This window comes from Argentina anserina, chromosome 1, assembly GCF_933775445.1.
Source record: "Argentina anserina chromosome 1, drPotAnse1.1, whole genome shotgun sequence".
Classification (NCBI taxonomy): Eukaryota; Viridiplantae; Streptophyta; class Magnoliopsida; order Rosales; family Rosaceae; genus Argentina; species Argentina anserina.
The window spans coordinates 4,377,927-4,395,807 of NC_065872.1; the positions used below are offsets into that span (position 1 = coordinate 4,377,927).

General features: G+C 39.5%; 3 protein-coding genes across 5 annotated transcripts; all 3 read left to right on the forward strand.

Annotated features, from left to right (window-relative positions):
- The first annotated feature begins 391 nt into the window (after window positions 1–391).
- On the forward strand, window positions 392–3,635 carry LOC126794247 (uncharacterized). Its single transcript, XM_050520917.1, is given in 3 exon segments — window positions 392–864; window positions 2,587–3,004; window positions 3,393–3,635. Coding segments are annotated over 3 exon segments (1,134 nt in total).
- A 1,596-nt stretch (window positions 3,636–5,231) lies between these two features.
- On the forward strand, window positions 5,232–7,443 carry LOC126794267 (transcription factor bHLH128-like). Its single transcript, XM_050520935.1, has 7 exons — window positions 5,232–5,807; window positions 5,908–6,003; window positions 6,085–6,186; window positions 6,305–6,370; window positions 6,549–6,614; window positions 6,812–6,871; window positions 7,108–7,443. The coding sequence occupies exons 1-7, from the start codon at window positions 5,232–5,234 to the stop codon at window positions 7,441–7,443; spliced, it is 1,302 nt and encodes a 433-aa protein (XP_050376892.1).
- A 1,257-nt stretch (window positions 7,444–8,700) lies between these two features.
- LOC126786193 (1-phosphatidylinositol-3-phosphate 5-kinase FAB1A) lies at window positions 8,701–17,472 on the forward strand. 3 transcript variants are annotated; one of them, XM_050513016.1, is made up of 12 exons: window positions 8,701–8,978; window positions 9,235–9,940; window positions 10,270–11,028; window positions 11,560–11,713; window positions 11,894–12,238; window positions 12,711–13,601; window positions 13,709–14,040; window positions 14,433–14,556; window positions 14,638–14,808; window positions 15,113–16,525; window positions 16,658–16,924; window positions 17,033–17,472. In XM_050513016.1, the coding sequence occupies exons 2-12, from the start codon at window positions 9,321–9,323 to the stop codon at window positions 17,357–17,359; spliced, it is 5,403 nt and encodes a 1,800-aa protein (XP_050368973.1). In that variant the 5' UTR covers window positions 8,701–8,978; window positions 9,235–9,320; the 3' UTR covers window positions 17,360–17,472. The 3 variants fall into 3 exon arrangements, with proteins under 3 accessions (XP_050368973.1, XP_050368282.1, XP_050369519.1); XM_050512325.1 differs by having other exon boundaries at window positions 8,701–8,939; XM_050513562.1 differs by having other exon boundaries at window positions 8,701–8,908.
- The last annotated feature ends 409 nt before the right edge of the window (window positions 17,473–17,881 follow it).

Below are 17,881 nucleotides of genomic sequence, written 5' to 3' on the forward strand. Positions count from 1 at the left end.
TGGACGATCTCTACAACTTCCATGAAGGAAGGTTTCAGAGACGAGAGACTGAATAAAAGTCAATTCTCGAGCCCCAGAAAACATAACGTTTTTCAACTTAATTTTTCCGAAATCAGTTTTATTTTCCCTGACATTGACGAGAAGGCAAAAAAATGTGATTTTACTCAAATTACTGAGCTTAATAGTCTACAAGAATTTTACGAATTAAACCCGAAAACTCGGGGTATTACATACGTATATCTCTTCAGAAGAAAACTAGGGTTTAGTACTCTAGGTTTTTCAATTTTATAGTTGTGGGGTGTCTTCGAGTGAACTAAAGACCGAAGTTTTATACTTATGAGTTGTGGCCATATATTCGAGTTACAAGGACTAGGGTTTGGAGCATGTAAAAATGAGAAGCAAGCAACGATCCTCAATCAAGAAAAACGATTCTCAGTCTCATATTGAGATTGTGAACATTGAAGATGACAACCCCTTCTTCTCCACAGTCATTTCTCGTAAAGACACATCCAAAGCGATCTCATCAGATGATTCAGATCAGAGCACATCCACTCCTTTTCGGACCACTCCTGCAATCAACTTCATCGACCTTTGTTATGACGATGAAGATGATAATCTTAGGGTTCTTACGTTTCAACCCTCCAACACTCATTTCAAAAAGCGAAGGAAAACTGAAAACGGGGAATCTTCCAAATCCAATACCAAGAATGATTTGCCGTTATATTTTGTTTGTGAAATTTGTGTTGATGACAAGCCTGCCGGTGAGTCCTTTGGCATCCAAAATTGCAGCCATTCTTATTGTAAAGACTGCATAAACAAGTACGTGGCATCCAAACTTCAAGAGAACATTACAAGAATCAAGTGCCTAGACTCAATTGTGGCATTATATTGTGTTTGAACAGTAGTATAGAAGGCTTGAAAAGCCGGAAAAACCTCATCTTTAGTTTTGAGGAGAACAACCCATGAAAGACGGGTGCAATCATCAATAAATAACACATAATACCGCATCCATGACACATTAGACTCTTTGGAAGATCCCCAAACATCAGAATTAATTAATTCAAAAGGAAGAGAACGTCTATTAGAAGTGCTAGGGGAATATGTAGATCGATGACTTTTGCCCAAAACACATGTCTCACAACGTAAAAGTGACTCATCCACATTAATAAACAAAGTAGGCATAGAGTTTTTCATAACACTAAAAGATGGATGCCCTAAGCAACGATGCCATAACCAAACTTCACTTAGCTTATCAGAAGTGGAGAGCAAAGCGGTTCGAGACTGTGCCCCTGGTTTCTCCCCCGCATATGTCTGATCCAGATGAAATAACTGGCCCCTCAGATACCCCCTACCAATTAACTCCCCGGTGAGAAGATTCTGAAATATCACATACATAGGAAAAAATGTCACAGAACACTTAGCGTTAGTGTTCAATTGGGGAACAGATATCATGTGATGAGATAAAGCATGTACATATAACACATTGTGAAGCTCTATTGTGGGAGTAATACGAATTGACCATTTCCCTAATACGGGAAATGTCTCACCATTAGCATTAGTAACATAGGGTACTGGTGGAGGAGACAATACGGTAAAATAAGATTTGTCATAAGTCATATGATCATATGCACCAGAATCAATAATCCATGTATCAAAACCAACAACGTTAGAAATATTTAAAGTCATACCAATAGATGCGAGAGGTATTGCTTCTCCTGCTGTGTTATGACCACGTCTAACCAGACCATAAATATCTGGTTCGTGGACGAATTGAATGGGAGAACTCTCTGTGGCGTCTTCAAAAACCATTGAAAAAGGAAAAACATGATTGATGCAGCGGGAACACAATAGGATAAAAACAAAGTTGAACCTGTCTTGTGTGCACCAACACTGTCGGTGTACCTACACTGACAACCAAGATAATAGAATGCGGGTCTCCGGGTGGGGTCGAATCCGGGTTTTCGCCGAAATGTTTTTCCCCGTCGCGCGCCGCTTCTCTCTCACCAGAGCTTCAGGGGTTGAGCTTCAGGGACGGCGGCGGCACCGGGACGGGGGTCCACGTCTTTGGGTATGACACCGACGGCGGGTTAGACTTCGGAACAGACGGGGCTGTCGTCGTTCGCCGAGGTTCTGTGCAGCGGTGGGCGGGTCGCCGAGGCTCCGAGCAGCTATGGACAGGCCGTGGTGATTCTAAGCAGCTGCTGGCGGGTCGCGGGCTTCAAGGAAAAACTTGACGTCGACAATGAAGCTTGCTGCCAGACAGTGCTGTGGGGAAGAGGTTGGAGACCAAGCAGCAGCGGCGGGCGGGTCGCGGAGGTGTCGAGCAGCAGTGATGATCACAGCTTGAAGGAGAGAGCAGAGGACGTCGTCTGCGCCAAAATGAAGGTGCAGTTCCACGCAAAAACGCAGCGGAAACCCAGGTAAAAACAGAGCTCCAAAAAAGGCTCTGATACCAACTCAAATTGTATTTAAGATGATTGTATTACACTTGATTTGCAATCTATATATAAACTAAACAACTTAGCCTACTTCCACAAATCACGGAGTAAATCACGCCCGTGATTTCCTCTTTTAATCATGCTAACACCCAGTAGCTGATTGCCAAGGGTCACTAGACCCTGAGTATTGTCGTCCAATTCTGCCACTTGAGGTGTATGATCGACGGGGAAATGCTTTGTGTGAGGCTATGATTGTTGTGTCTCAAAGATTTTACTGTCCCTTTAAGGACTGCTCGGCAATGTTAATTGATGATGAGACCGAGGAGGTTGTCAGGGAATCAGAGTGCCCTAATTGTAATAAAATGTTCTGTGCGCAATGCAAAGTTCCTTGGCATGCCGGAATCGGCTGCACGGAAATCCAGAAATTGAATGAGGATGAGAGGGAGAAAGAGGATATCATGCTCCTCAAAATTGCAGAGAATAATCGATGGTGAAGATGTCCAAATTGTAGGATCTATGTGGAGAAATGGATGGGTTGCGACTCCATATATTGCAGGTCAGTAACGGTAGCTCGTTCCAATATTTTATGCCATTTGTTTCTTGCTATCTCTGTTATTCCGGCTCACATCGTTACATACAAACTTGCTAGCTATCAAATTACATTTCTGCACTGAATCTGTAAAACTTTGTTACATACAAAACCCTAATCTGGATTGTTAAATCGTTTTGTTGTGTAAAACCATGAATTCTCACGGCCTCACTTGAGTTGCGTTACTAGCTCCTCTTGAGTTGTTTCAAAATTATCCATGGTACAAAACATGGTTGTGAAAATGTGCATTGTACGTCAGTACGTTCCAGGGTTTTGGCTTCTTATTTTGATTTCTTTCGATGAAACGCCGCGCGTCTATGTATCGTATGAATTCTATTGAATTACTTTGGTTTCTTGCATTGTAGGTGTGGAACTACGTTCTTATACTCAAATGGACAAGACGCTTCAAGAAGATATATGACCCCTGGGCAGACCTTACCCTGGGGTGGGGCAGGAGGCATGGACGTGGTCAGAATGAGGACGGCCGCTGGGAGAGGTGCCTCCAGGCGGAGCTCACCCTGGAGTGGTGCAGGTGGCAAAGACATGCTCAGAAAGAGGAAGCCTGGCCGTTAAAAGAAGTGGCTTCATCATCTTCTTTTTTTGGATGAGTTGAGACGGAAGTACCAGGATGAACATCGTAACGATTCGGTGGCAGCCATCGGTAAAACTGGTCGGGAAAAATGGATATTGTTGTCTGATTCTGAGAGAGCATCCCATATCTTACACGGCCAAGGTAATAGCAACTTATGAGAAAGAGATGGCTAAATATAATATGCAGTAGTAACTAGTAATAATAAGTTTTTTGAGAGCGGAAAGGCTAGCACGTACATTCAAGTTTAATAACTTGTGGTTGAGTTTCTTTGGTTTTTCATTTTCAATCAGGATCTGAATGTGATGATGATCGATGGTGATGCATGTTTACAATTTCTTAGTGAATGTCATGCATGCATTTCTGAATAAGGTTGCATTGTGTCTATCTCTCGTGAATAATATATAGGAGTATTAGACAATGGCTTCTCCACCCTTATTTCTCGCATCTTTTTGTGTTGTTATGCAAAATCAAACTCTTACATTATTGTCACTCACCCTAATGTTGGTCGATAAGGAATTTCATAGTATAGCTAGTGAGAAATGAAAAGCTAGAAATTGCCTTTGCCTTCCGTCTTATTATGTTGTGTTTGGTTCTCAACCCTTGCATGTGTTTCACTCGCCATCATCTATTGTGATGTGATTCCCACTAAAGCGCTAGCGATTCATGAAGAGATTGATTAAAGCCCAAGTAACCTGACATCGGTAATTACTTGTATTTTGGTCAACAGGGAAGTGGGTGATCGAAGTTGAACTTCCCACTACTAAAGGTCAAACAACTGAAACGCTATTTTCATGGCATGTTCAAAAGCTCATGGAAATTCGTAACATTATAGAAGACAGAAAACTCACCAGAGCTATACATCGAGTTCTGATTTTGTACATCCTTTGAAGATAATCATTTGATTTCGAAAACTCAAATCCTATAATTGCGGATCGAGCTCTCTTAGACATTACAAAACAGTAACCGTTGCACACTGCTCACTTGCATACTGCTACTACTGTAACCATTGCTTGCTGCCGTTGCTTGCTGTACTCTCTCGGCTCATTCTCTGGGTTAGTTTCTCTCTTATTCTTGTACACCATTAATTCTTTCAGATTTGGTATATGCATATACGATCACTTTAGTTAAATGTGAAGATTAGATGTTCGAGTCTCTATACTGCTTAATTTACTCTCAGTAAAATCATGGATCATGACCGTGGGACATGTTAATCGATCCTACATTTAGCTGCTATCAGGATTGTAAGACGCTAGCCGGATATATTGCATTTTCTCTGATCTTTAATTAATCGTGGTCAAATTGTCATAGATATATTTTAATTTATACGAATTATGATTGGGGTTATGTATACATTGCAGGTAAATTTAGGTTTTCAGTAAATCTAGAGGGTTCCTATACCTAATGAGTTATAAGAGGGCTCGTAGTTTCAGCAGTTTTATTGTTTCCAATTCCTGATAAAATTTTCTTTCTTTCTTTTAGTTTCTGTCACTAGGTGTAGCTGTTAGTTTCATTTCTGTTAGCTTATTCAATTGGAGATGCTTATGAACGTTAATTTAGGTGTAGCCAGCACAAACTCAGCTAAGGGAGTTCTTTAGAACCTCCGCTGTTGATGATGGACGAGATCCTTGATCATTTTTTCAGTTCCTCATCATGGACAGATGATGATGTGAAAGAGAGATCATCTTTGGGCTGTTTTGAAGATCCACCAACAAACGAAATGCTTCTCAGTTCACTAGGAGTAGGTATAATTGAAGATGACAGCAATGACTCTGCTACAAATCTGAGCAACTCAAACCACAGCATGGAGAGCATGGCTGCGCAGTCCGCTAACTCATCTGTTGGGCATAATTTTGAGTCAGATGCACAAAACAATGGCAACAATTGTGCGGCTTACATCTCGAATGACCAGATAGGCCTGCTATATGATATGGATGGTTACATGGTAAGATCAACATCTGTTTCCTCCCTGGAGCAACAAAATGTGGGAGGCAATTGCTGTGAACACTCTGTCGTCTTTCAGAGAATAAATGGAGATTTTGAAACCCTTTCTCCAATTTCTCAGCTGTGGCATCTTCAGGCTTATGAGAGTGTCTCTTCCTCTCTTTATCCTCCTGGTTTAGGACAACAGAACCTGTGCAGTTTCGGCAGTAATGATACTCATGAATTATCTGATTTAGTCACCACAGAGGTATAGTCAGCTTAGTCTCACTTAACTTTGGTGGAATATAATTTGCTATCATTATGGTGAATAAAGTGCTATAATTGTTCCTGTGGTGAAATATATATAGAAGGTAACGCAGGAGATGGAAAACTATCCTTTGCCCTCTTTTGCTTCAAAGCCTCAGATTCCAAGGGCGATGACCGGATTGCAGCCTTTCCTGCAGGTACTTATATATGGTTAGCACCAATTTCTAAATTTAAAGGCTGCTATTTTCTGTTATAAGGTTATATATTTTCACTTGCAGACTACATCAACTAACCCCTGTGCTGAATGTACTGGAACTAAAAAGCCTCGTATAAGGGCACGTCGAGGCCAGGCAACTGATCCACACAGTATTGCTGAAAGGGTTGGTTATATTTCATTTGCAGCTTTAATTCTTCACTGTATTGTCTGTTTGAAGACCTGAACCATTAAGAGTTAGTAGAAGTGGACTGAAAAAACTCTCCTATGCACACATTTTGCAGCTTCGGAGGGAGAAAATTGCTGACAGAATGAAGAATCTGCAAGAACTTGTAACAAAGTCTAACAAGGCAGGCTCTTCTTTCCTTTGTGTTCCCATAATTCCTTTTACATAATTACATATAGAGGTGTCTTTAAGTTGAGAACTTAGCATTTGGTTTACTGTGTTTCTTTGCATGAGTTCATTTGCAAAATCTTTACGTTACAAAGGTATGTCTTTATGTATTAATAGTATACATGATTTTTCAGACTGACAAGACATCTATGCTTGAAGAAATCATTGAGTATGTCAAGCTTCTTCAGCAACAAATCAAGGTATGCAGGATTGAGAACTTCACCATTTAGACTAATTTCTTTAGAGATAGGGTGGTCCTTGTGAAGTTGTGATTGTGGAACTCACTGTACAATCTCATTGATTGGGATCTTGCACATATGATTATAACAGAACCGAGTTTTTGAATCTATTACAGTGCTTAATTCCATAAATTCGTGCTTGATAAAATGAATCGCAGGTTCTAAGCGCGCGCAGATTGGGAGCTACAGGGGCAGTTTTATTAGAAGATCAGAAGAAGGTACTTATTGTAACTTGTAGTGTCCTAAACCATCCTCTAAACTTCTGTTCAGTATGTTCCAAATGTCCCTACATATTTCATAGTTAAAAAAACTAAAATATCTGAATAGGTAACAGTGAAGAACACAAGTAGGCTGGACTGAATCCATTTGATAATGTTATCCATGTTTCTTCACCCAATACTCTTACACCTATCTTACTTGATTAATATCTTCTGACCAAGTAAATCAATGTCAGGGGAGCAATGGGATCTCCTCAGATTCCTCATTACTTGATCGAGTAGCTCATGACAATTCTTTCAATGAAATTGCTTTTGAACAAGTATTGAAGCTGATGGAAACTGATGTGAGCAAGGCAATGCATTATCTTCAAAGCAAAGGTCTCTGCATGATGTCCATCCCTCTAGCCAATGCCATATTGACCGAAAAGGAATCATCACTGCCTCCTGATTCCGGCAACAATTTGAAGAACTCCGGTTTCACTGATGATGGTTTTGTTCATAACCCCAGCAGCAGCAGCAGCAGTAACAGCAACAGATTGCCTGGCGTTGATAAAACGCCTGGAAATCCATGATGGTTATCAGGGTTAACTTAGAACACAAGAATGGCAAGATACCAAGTGAACAACTTGTGATGATTCTCATTCATTTACCTTTGAGCAGAGTTGAACAAAGTAGTTCTAGTCTTGAGAATAGTCGTAACTAGAAACTACATGATGAGTTTGCTTCGCTTTTGAACCGTTTTGAAGAGGTTATTAATAAATTTTGGGATTGATGAGGAGTCTCATTTCATGAAATAAATGCTTACTTCATCTCCCACCTCATATTTAACCATCTGAATTGATTGACGTCTTCATTTTTTAGACTTGTGAAAATGGCAGCTAGCTGGAACTGTGGAACAGAAAGTTCAGTCACGTGCCACGTGGCCTTGCTCACGAGTGGTTTTGACAGGTCTTAGGGAATCTTATATACTAATTGATTTGGGTTAATTTCGTCCACGTAACGCTTTGATCAAAATGAAAGAGAAGAATCAATGTGGTGCATGTAGTTTTTATTTTCTATAGCTTCTGTCGACAAAACTTGTCTTGCTGTCAAGTCCAACCTACTTGTTACTAAAAAAAAGAAGCTTCAAACAAATCTAGGAAGGTGCATGCGGCTGATATTTTAGCATATGGTTTTTCAGACCCTACATCCTATCATATTAAACTTCAATTATGGAAGAGTATAGTTTTGGTGCTCTTTCTCAAAAGAGTCATTACCTTAGTTTCTAAAATATTTTAATTTCATAAGAAAAAAAAACAGGGTAACGTATAATCATAAGTAATGTCTAATACATAACACGTAGCTAGAAACAATACAAGTGCGTATTAAAATCCGTTACACTATAGTATACAAATTCTCATACACTATAGCCGGAATCTGGAAAGTTTTTTTTTGGTGATTAAGAAATAAGGAAGATAGTGAGATAAACAATGGTTAGTTTTTTTTGGATAATGACAAACAATGATTAAACCAGCAATAAAGAAAAAAGGTAGAAAATCAGTAATTGCATTAAATTGTAAGTAGGTGAATCACATTCTTGAGCAAGGTTTTATCAGTAGGAAGAACCAAAATGTAAGACTACAGATGCGGCTGACATTTCCTCTTTCTTTATCTCTTCAAATTTTTGATGGCTCCATATATTTTCATTTCTATTTTGTGTGTGGCCTATATAGTTTCTTAGTATATAGTACAAATTACATGAAAAATATGTACGAATTTTCTGATAGTCGGTTTCAGATATAACCCACTTTGTTAATTGTTACTATATGTTGCTGACTTGCTGTTATATGAACTCAATTTCTCATATTCTTGTAATGAAAAAAATGACATTTATACCAACATATAAGAAGGGCTGATATTCCTCTGCTGGGGTCCATCTGAGATTTTATGCTTCGATTGATCGATTAGGTTTTGTTGCAGAGAGAGATAGAAGAAGCAAAATAATCTATCTCTCTGGGTTTTGAAGATTCAGCTCTGTGATTCTTGCGAATCCCAATTGTAAAGTTTCAACCTTTACACCAAATTTGAGGTTTTTGCTCATAATTGAAGCTTGTTTACTATTGAATTGGTAATGATCTGTGTTTCTGTTTCTGGGTTTTGTTGGGTTTCTTGTTTAGTACCAGAAATGTAGCTCCTTTTTGGGTTTTTGTACTGTCAGTGTTGTTTGTGTGTTGCATGCTTATGAACTTGTGTTGTTGTGAATCCAACTATGGGGTTATGGTGGCATTTTGATTGAAAAGTTCAGTTTTTTTATGAGCTATTGGCAATTTTTTATGGTGGCATTTTCTCATTGGAAATATATTGGGTTTTGTTTGTTGATTCAGGTTGTTTAGTAGTGAACTGATGCTTGTTTTGGGAGATTTGCTGATGACCGTTTGGTCATGAGTGGCTTGGGTTGGGGTAGCTGTCGATGGGCACCCCCGACAACAAAGTATTTGAGCTAGTTGACATTTTTAAGTCTTGGATGCCCAGGAGAATCGAGCCAACCAATGTCTCCAGGGACTTTTGGATGCCCGATCAGAGCTGTAGGGTATGCTATGACTGTGATTCCCAGTTCACAGTATTCAATCGGAGGCATCATTGCCGCCTATGTGGCCGAGTGTTCTGTGCTAGGTGTACAGCAAACTCTATTCCTGCCCCGTCTGATGAGCCAAGAATAGGTAGGGAAGACGTGGAGAAGATTAGGGTATGTAATTTCTGCTTCAAGCAATGGGAGCAAGGGATAGCAGCAGTTGATAATGGTCCCCCTGAACCTAGCCCTAGCCTCAGTCCATCAGCATCTACAACAAGCTTGATCAGCACCAAGTCAAGCTGCACCTTTCACAGTAGCAGCAGCACTGTTGGTTCTACCCCTTATTCGACTGGACCTTACCATCTTGTGCCCTATAGTTCTGGTCTTAGCCCCAGACAATCTTGCCAAGATGATTCAGTTACTGGCCAGCAAGACAATGTGACATCTCAAAGGAGCATTAGTCCTGATGCTGCCATGGCAGAGTCGTGTCCCAACCACTTTGGCTTTTGCATAGACAGGTATCTTTTCCTTCATCTATAATATTTTCTCACCTGTGTAAGATACTTGTAAAGCTAAAATGAAGGACATTAATTGGGGGTTCAAAGTGGATAGTGAGTGTCTCTTAAAAAAAAAAATCTGAGACACTCTGCAGTTAGTATTTTATTTACTTTAATCAAAGAGTGGTTCAAATGATACTGCTTGTGTAACGTGTCAGATAAATACATGCTAGGTCATAGAACGACCGTAATTGTAAGAATTTTGCATGATTATTATTGCTGTAATCTTCTTTTCATATGGTTTTATGAGATGTAATCCTTTTGTATGTGTACTTATCCTTTGGTACCAGGAGTGATGATGAGGATGATGACTATGGTGTTTATCATTCAGATTCAGAATCAAGACATTTCTCCCATGCCAATGACTATTATGGTGCAATTAATAACGAGGAGTTTGATAGCGTGTATGAACCTCAGAAGGTGCACTCTGATGGAGAAAACACAGATGCAAAAAGTTTGAACTCACTATCACCTGAGAAGTTAGATACACAGGGTGTAGTCGGAACAAAACTTGGGGAACAACCAGAGCATCGGGATAATGGTGATCAATGTGAAACTTCTCCATATGACATGGAGACTACAAATGCAGAACCGGTGGATTTTGAAAACAATGGGCTACTTTGGCTCCCACCAGAACCTGAGGATGAAGAAGACGAGAGAGATGCTGATTTATTTGATGATGATGAAGACAATGAGGGTGGTGGTAGTGGTGGTGGCGGCGGATCTACAGGGGAGTGGGGATATCTTCATTCTTCAAACAGTTTTGCTGGTGGGGAGGGTCGTACTAGAGAAAAGTCAATTGAGGAGCATAGGAAGGCCATGAAGAATGTGGTGGAAGGTCATTTTAGAGCTCTGGTGTCTCAGCTTTTGCATGTTGAGAACCTGCCTTTGATTGATGAAAATTACAAAGAGACTTGGTTGGACATAATTACGACTTTGTCATGGGAAGCTGCCACACTTCTTAAGCCAGATATGAGCAAAGGGGGAGGAATGGATCCTGGCGGATATGTGAAGATTAAATGCATAGCTTGTGGGAATCGGAGCGAGAGGTAATGTTCTTAGCCTATAGATAAGTATGCTTGAACTTCATAATACAGCTAAAAGTACGTGTACCAACTTCAGAATGGTCATAGCGCCTTTTAGCAGATATATATGACTGTCAAAGCGACTGATTGATGGTTCTGTTACTAGGTGTTTTAGTTATCTGTCAAGTCACATGTGTTGCTCATTAGGTCATGAAAGTTGTTTGATGTTTCTATAGTTAAATGTATCTTATTTGAATAAGTTATTTCACGAGGATGGAGGTTTGAATTTAACATCTGAACTCTACAACATATTGAATCTAGAGAAAAGAGACGGTATATTTCATTGTATTAGAAACTTGGATCGATGATCTATATGCTTAGTTTTGTCCTTGGATAGGATTCCAATGTTTCCACATGTGATTGTGCTGGATGGACACTCCATATTATTTGATGAATATATTGCTAATTCATGTTCACGTCAGCTCCATTATTTATATGCTGTTTTTGCAAATTACTATTTAGAGGACTTAAACGCCTTTTGACGTCACTCTGCAGCATGGTTGTTAAAGGAGTTGTTTGCAAGAAAAACGTGGCCCATCGACGAATGACTTCAAAAATAGAAAAACCACGTTTCTTGATCCTTGGAGGAGCTTTGGAATATCAGCGTGTATCAAACCACTTGTCCAGTTTTGATACTTTGTTGCAGCAGGTTGTCTTCTTGACCTCTCCTATTTAACCATTTGTGAGTTTAGCTCTGAATTTGTAGGGTTTTGACAAGAAATGGAACTCTGAATATGTTTTATTGTTCACTTTCTTGGACTGTCTCTAGGCCGCTGTTTCTTCTTCTGAATAAATCATTAATACCATTGTTGTTATTTTTTGTTTTCAGGAAATGGACCATTTAAAGATGGCAATTGCTAAGATTGACGTGCATCACCCTAATGTTTTATTGGTGGAGAAGTCTGTATCGCGATATGCTCAAGAGTATCTTTTAGCGAAAGACATATCACTTGTTCTGAATATTAAGAGACCACTTTTAGAGCGAATATCACGTTGCACTGGGGCACAGATAGTCCCTTCAATAGATCATCTTACATCACCAAAGCTAGGGTATTGTGACATGTTCCATGTGGAGAAATTTCTTGAAGTGCATGGCAGTGCTGGGCAAGGTGGGAAGAAATTGACAAAGACTCTGATGTTCTTCGAAGGCTGCCCAAAACCGTTGGGTGTTACCGTAAGTCCTAAATATCTACACATCACTCTGGGACACTGAGTTTCATATTATGCTGTATTGTCTGGAACTTAATGTTGTCATGTGTGTGAACCTTAAATATGTAGGCTAGATATTGTTATTTTCACTGAAGTTATCTAGTACTAGCACAACCAAAGTGTGTGGAGAGAAAGACTTTCCAGATAACCACCATGTATTTTTGCTACTTTTTAAATATATCATCTCTATCAATTAATTCATTTGATATTGCAGGGTTATTTTTGTCAAATTTTCAGTTTTGGCTGACAGCCCTGTTCTGTTAATGATAGTATATAAATAAGTATAATATCTGGCAGATATAGCATAGAGCCAGGGGTCGCAATGTTTAGATCAGTCATCCAAGATGTCATATACTGTTATGAGCTTGAACCTGTGGTTTCTGACATCTTTTTCTTTTGCAGTACTAACTGGCTTTGTTCCCTTTTTCTTGTTTCAGATATTGCTGAAGGGTGCCAATGGGGATGAGTTAAAGAAGGTAAAACATGTTGTGCAGTATGGAGTTTTCGCAGCTTATCACTTGGCTTTGGAGACCTCATTTTTAGCTGATGAAGGTGCTTCTCTTCCGGAACTTCCTCTGAAGTCCGTGATAACTGTACTGCCTGATAAACCATCAAGTATTGACAGGTCCATTTCCATCATTCCTGGTTTTAGTGTGCCAGTAGCTGGCAAGCCTCAGGGTTTGGATCATAACAGTGAACTCCAGAACTCAAATAAAGGCTTCATTTCAGAAAGTGGGTCACTTACTAAGGTTCAAGCTAATTCTGTCTGCTCATCTAAAGCTCCGTATTCTCAATCTTCTCCTATAAGACATACCTTGAGTTCTATGGAGTATACATCTCCCTTCACTTCCTCATCTCCCCCAGGACAAGATATGAGAGACACCTACCGTAAAGAGCTCTCTTCCATTTGTGCCTCTGAGAACAATAAGGATGTAAGTTCTCAAGAATTCTGTCCGGCCAAAACATCGAAGGCAGGCGAAGCATTAATTCACAATAGTTTGATCTCTAATTCTTTTAGCACCTCAGAGGCATCTGGACTTGGTGGAATTGAAATCGCTGATGATGTTTATATAGCTGCAAATCTCAGAGAGACTCCAGATCTTCCATCCATAAAATATCATGCTGATAAACAGAATGAGGAGGTGGGATCTTCAAAGGAAGAGTTTCCCCCCTCACCTTCAGATCATCAAAGCATTCTGGTTTCTCTATCAACACGTTGTGTGTGGAAAGGAACTGTATGTGAACGTGCCCATCTTTTTCGAATCAAATACTATGGAAGCTTTGATAAGCCTCTTGGGAGGTTTTTACGAGACCATCTGTTTGATCAGGTATTTATAAAATCTTGATCATTTCACTTTTCTTGTTGTTGCTATTAATTTTTAGTAACAAACTCATAGGCCCATGTTCATGTGGGATAATCTGCTTGTTGATCTAGGGTTACCTCTGTCGTTCATGTGGGATGCCCTCAGAAGCGCATATTCATTGTTATACTCATAGACAAGGGAGCCTTACAATATCTGTTAAGAAGCTCCCAGAGATTTTCCTACCAGGGGAAAAAGAAGGCAAAATATGGATGTGGCATAGGTGCTTGAGATGTCCTCGGACTAGTGGCTTCCCTCCAGCCACTCGTAGAGTAGTCATGTCTGATGCTGCTTGGGGTTTATCTTTTGGGAAATTTTTGGAATTGAGCTTTTCAAATCATGCAGCTGCAAACAGAGTTGCAAGCTGTGGTCATTCCCTACACAGAGATTGTCTTCGGTTTTATGGGTATTCTCTTGGTCTACTTCTTTTTACCTTTACAAAGTTAAGAAATGTTAAACTTACCAAGCAGCACTGCTCTCCACCAAGGATGAAAAAGATAGAATATGATTTGTTGTTTCCCACTATAGAATATGTATTATTATGTGCTCATGCTGGTTAAAGTTAGTTAGCTTTAGGTGATTTGCTGTCAGGGTGGTCATAATGTCTTCTTGTCCCCATTTTTAGTTTACTTCTTTTAGATTGAGTTTTCGAAAATTGAATTTCTCAGGAAATGAACCAGGTGAATTTGGTGAGAACGTAAGGTTCCTTGAGCATGTAGTTAGGTCCTCACGAATTCAAGTGCTAAGATTCAGCTAACATATTTCCATCTTCTGATGCCCTTGCTTCTACATATACAGGTTTGGGAGAATGGTTGCTTGCTTCCGATATGCCTCAATTCATATCCACTCTGTTTGTCTTCCTCCACCAAAACTGGAATTTTACTATGATAATCAGGAATGGCTGCAAAAAGAAGCATATGAGGTGCAATGGTTGAATCTTAATTTATACTGCAGGGGATTCTAAATTGTTAATGCTAATGAATTAATTGATCTTTTCAAATAGGTGAGCAATCGGGCGGAGCTTCTATTCACTGAATTACATAATGCTCTTAATCAGATATTAGAAAAAATAACAGTTTCAGAGACGCAGGATAATAGTAAGAAAGCACCTGAATCAACTCCTCAAATTGTAGAACTTAAAGGGATGCTTCAAAAAGAAAGGGAAGATTTTCAGGTAGTTTGCATGAATCCACCCCCTCCTGATGTTTCTGTTTTTAAAAAAAAAACTGAAAAAGAATTTATAAGTTTGAGCAAGTTGTTTTTTGTAGAAAAAGAAAGTGATGATGAAGTTCTTTAGTACACAATGAACTCCCCCTCGATAGGAAAAAGAAAAAAAGAAGCTTATAATTTTGAGGGAAGTTATCTTTATGGGGGAAAAATTGTTTTTTGTATTTTGTTTTCGCTTTTCTTTTCATCTCTTAGAGATGTGTGTGTGTGTTTAATATTTGGCTTGTCATTCATGACATGACTTTGTTCAGGAATCATTACAAAAGGTCATAAAGGGGGAGGTGAAATCTGGTCAGCTTGCAATTGATATTCTTGAGATCAATAAATTGCGGAGGCAGTTACTCTTTCACTCTTATGTTTGGGATCAGCGCCTTGTTCATGCAGCCAGTAATAAATTTCAGGACGGTTTAACCATTTCCATGAACAAACTCAAAGAAAAACCCGTTGGCATGGAGAAGCTTGCCAAGAAAACAGAAAAAGGTTTCAGTAGTTGTACATCTCTTCCAGATATCAAGCCTGGTATGAATCTTAACCAAGGAGCGGATGCTGGATACTTTAGTCAGAAAGGAGTTCAGAACAGAACTGTAATGGGTCTGGACACAGATCATGGGAATGAGACCTCTGTAATTGTCAGTGATAGATCTGATTCCTTGGAGTCTGGAAAAATTGTACAAATGGGTCTCACAGAAGATAATGAATGTTCAGCTGTGGAAAGTTTATCAGATACCCTTGATGCAGCTTGGACTGGTACAAATCACCCAACTAGTACAACACCTAGAGAGAATGGCTTTTCACTTCCTCATTCAACCATGGTAAAAAATGCTGCGTCTGTTGTGGAGAATGGTACATTTGATCAAGGTGGGATACAAGCAACTCGTTCCTTTAGTATGACATCCCCTGCTCTCTCTGGTTCATTCAGTAAAAGTGCTTCATTTAACACTCAAAAGCTCTGTGTTGGTGACCACAGTCCTGTTTATGTTGCGCGGTTCCGGGAGCTGGAAAGACAAACTGGTGCGAGGTTGCTACTGCCCATTGGTGTTAATGATACTGTTATCCCAGTTTTTGATGATGAGCCCACTAGTGTTATTGCATATACCCTTGTCTCTCCTACTTATCATTTGCAGATTTCTGAACCCGAGAGATCAAAAGAAGCTATTGATTCTGCAGTCTCATTACCCTTTTTTGATTCAGCAAATCTTTTCTCACTGAATGCTTTTGATGAGGCAGTTTCTGAGACCTACAGAGGTCTTGGTTCTTCTGATGAGAGCATCAGATCCATGTCACATACGCGGAGCTCCGACTCTCTCATGTCAAAGGATACACATACTAGAGTATCCTTTACAGATGAGGGGCCTCTCAGTAAGGTGAAGTATACAGTGACTTGCTACTATGCATCACAGTTTGAGGCATTAAGGAATGCATGTTGCCCTTCTGAATTAGATTTTGTGCGGTCTCTGAGCCGCTGCAAGAAATGGGGTGCCCAGGGTGGAAAGAGCAACGTTTTCTTTGCTAAAACCTTGGATGATCGGTTTATCATCAAACAAGTCACAAAGACGGAGCTGGAGTCATTTATCAAGTTTGCACCAGCTTATTTCAATTATTTGTCCGATTCAATCAGTACTAGAAGCCCAACTTGTTTAGCAAAGATCCTGGGTATCTATCAGGTATTCTTGGTTGCTTATGTTCTAACTAAAATGCTTGAATACTTTGCTATAGACAATGATCCTAGTGACCCACTTTAAGGAATCTTTGCACAGCGTTGTAATTTCTGTTTTTTCTTGGCCTTTCCGTTTTAGGTGTCAACAAAGCATGGTAAAGCAGGGAAAGAGACGAAGATGGATGTCTTAGTAATGGAGAATCTATTATTCAGACGGAATGTCTCGCGGCTCTATGACCTGAAAGGATCTTCTCGATCACGTTATAATGCAGATACAAGCGGGAGTAATAAAGTACTACTGGACCAGAATCTGATTGAAGCAATGCCAACTTCTCCAATTTTTGTGGGGAACAAGGCAAAGCGGCTATTGGAGAGAGCTGTGTGGAATGATACTGCATTCCTTGCTGTAAGTTGGTTTCAACTGCTCATTATATTGAAGGTTGATGAAGTGTTTTGCTTATTATCATGGTTTCTATATATTGCTAATAATACGTTATCACGGATTTTGCTGCAGTCAATCGATGTGATGGACTACTCATTACTGGTTGGAGTGGATGAGGAAAAGCACGAGCTAGTTTTGGGGATTATTGATTTCATGAGGCAGTATACATGGGACAAGCACCTTGAAACTTGGGTGAAGGCCTCGGGCATCCTGGGAGGACCGAAGAACACATCTCCAACTGTGATTTCACCCCAGCAGTATAAAAAACGTTTTAGGAAAGCTATGGCAACTTATTTTCTCATGTTGCCGGATCAGTGGACTCCTCAGATAATTGTCCCAAGTGGGTCGCAATCAGACCAATTTGAAGAAAATTCCCAGGCTCAATCTGAAGTCTTTTAATTCTGAACTCAACAGCTCTTACCTGTATAGATGAAATATAAGTGACCCTATATTTTATGTTCAAATATAAAGTTGATATGCCTCAGCTTCAGAAAGCTGCTATAATTCTCTGATATCATATATCTTTTCAATTGCAGCCCAACCTTTTCGGAAGCAAAACTGGTCCGAGCCATATCAGATAAAGATGAAGCACACAGTACATGAATAACATGATTACAAGATGAATACGATGAAGATGTCTGCAACAAGGTGGCAACATAGATCTTTATTCTTAAGAATTAAGATTAAAATTAAAAATCAAAATAAGAAAATCAAAAACTAAGAAATAAACACTATTTCGTCTGAAAAAAAATATTTAACTTGCGAATCAAGGAAAACAAGTCAGAGAAGATTCAGAAGAATAATATCAGCATTCGCAAAAGAAGATTTGTCTTCAAAGTTAACACTGAAAAAAATCCTGAAAATAACAATTATTATAGAAAGTTACCCGTTCGGTTTCCAAAACTGTATCTGATTCTAGCA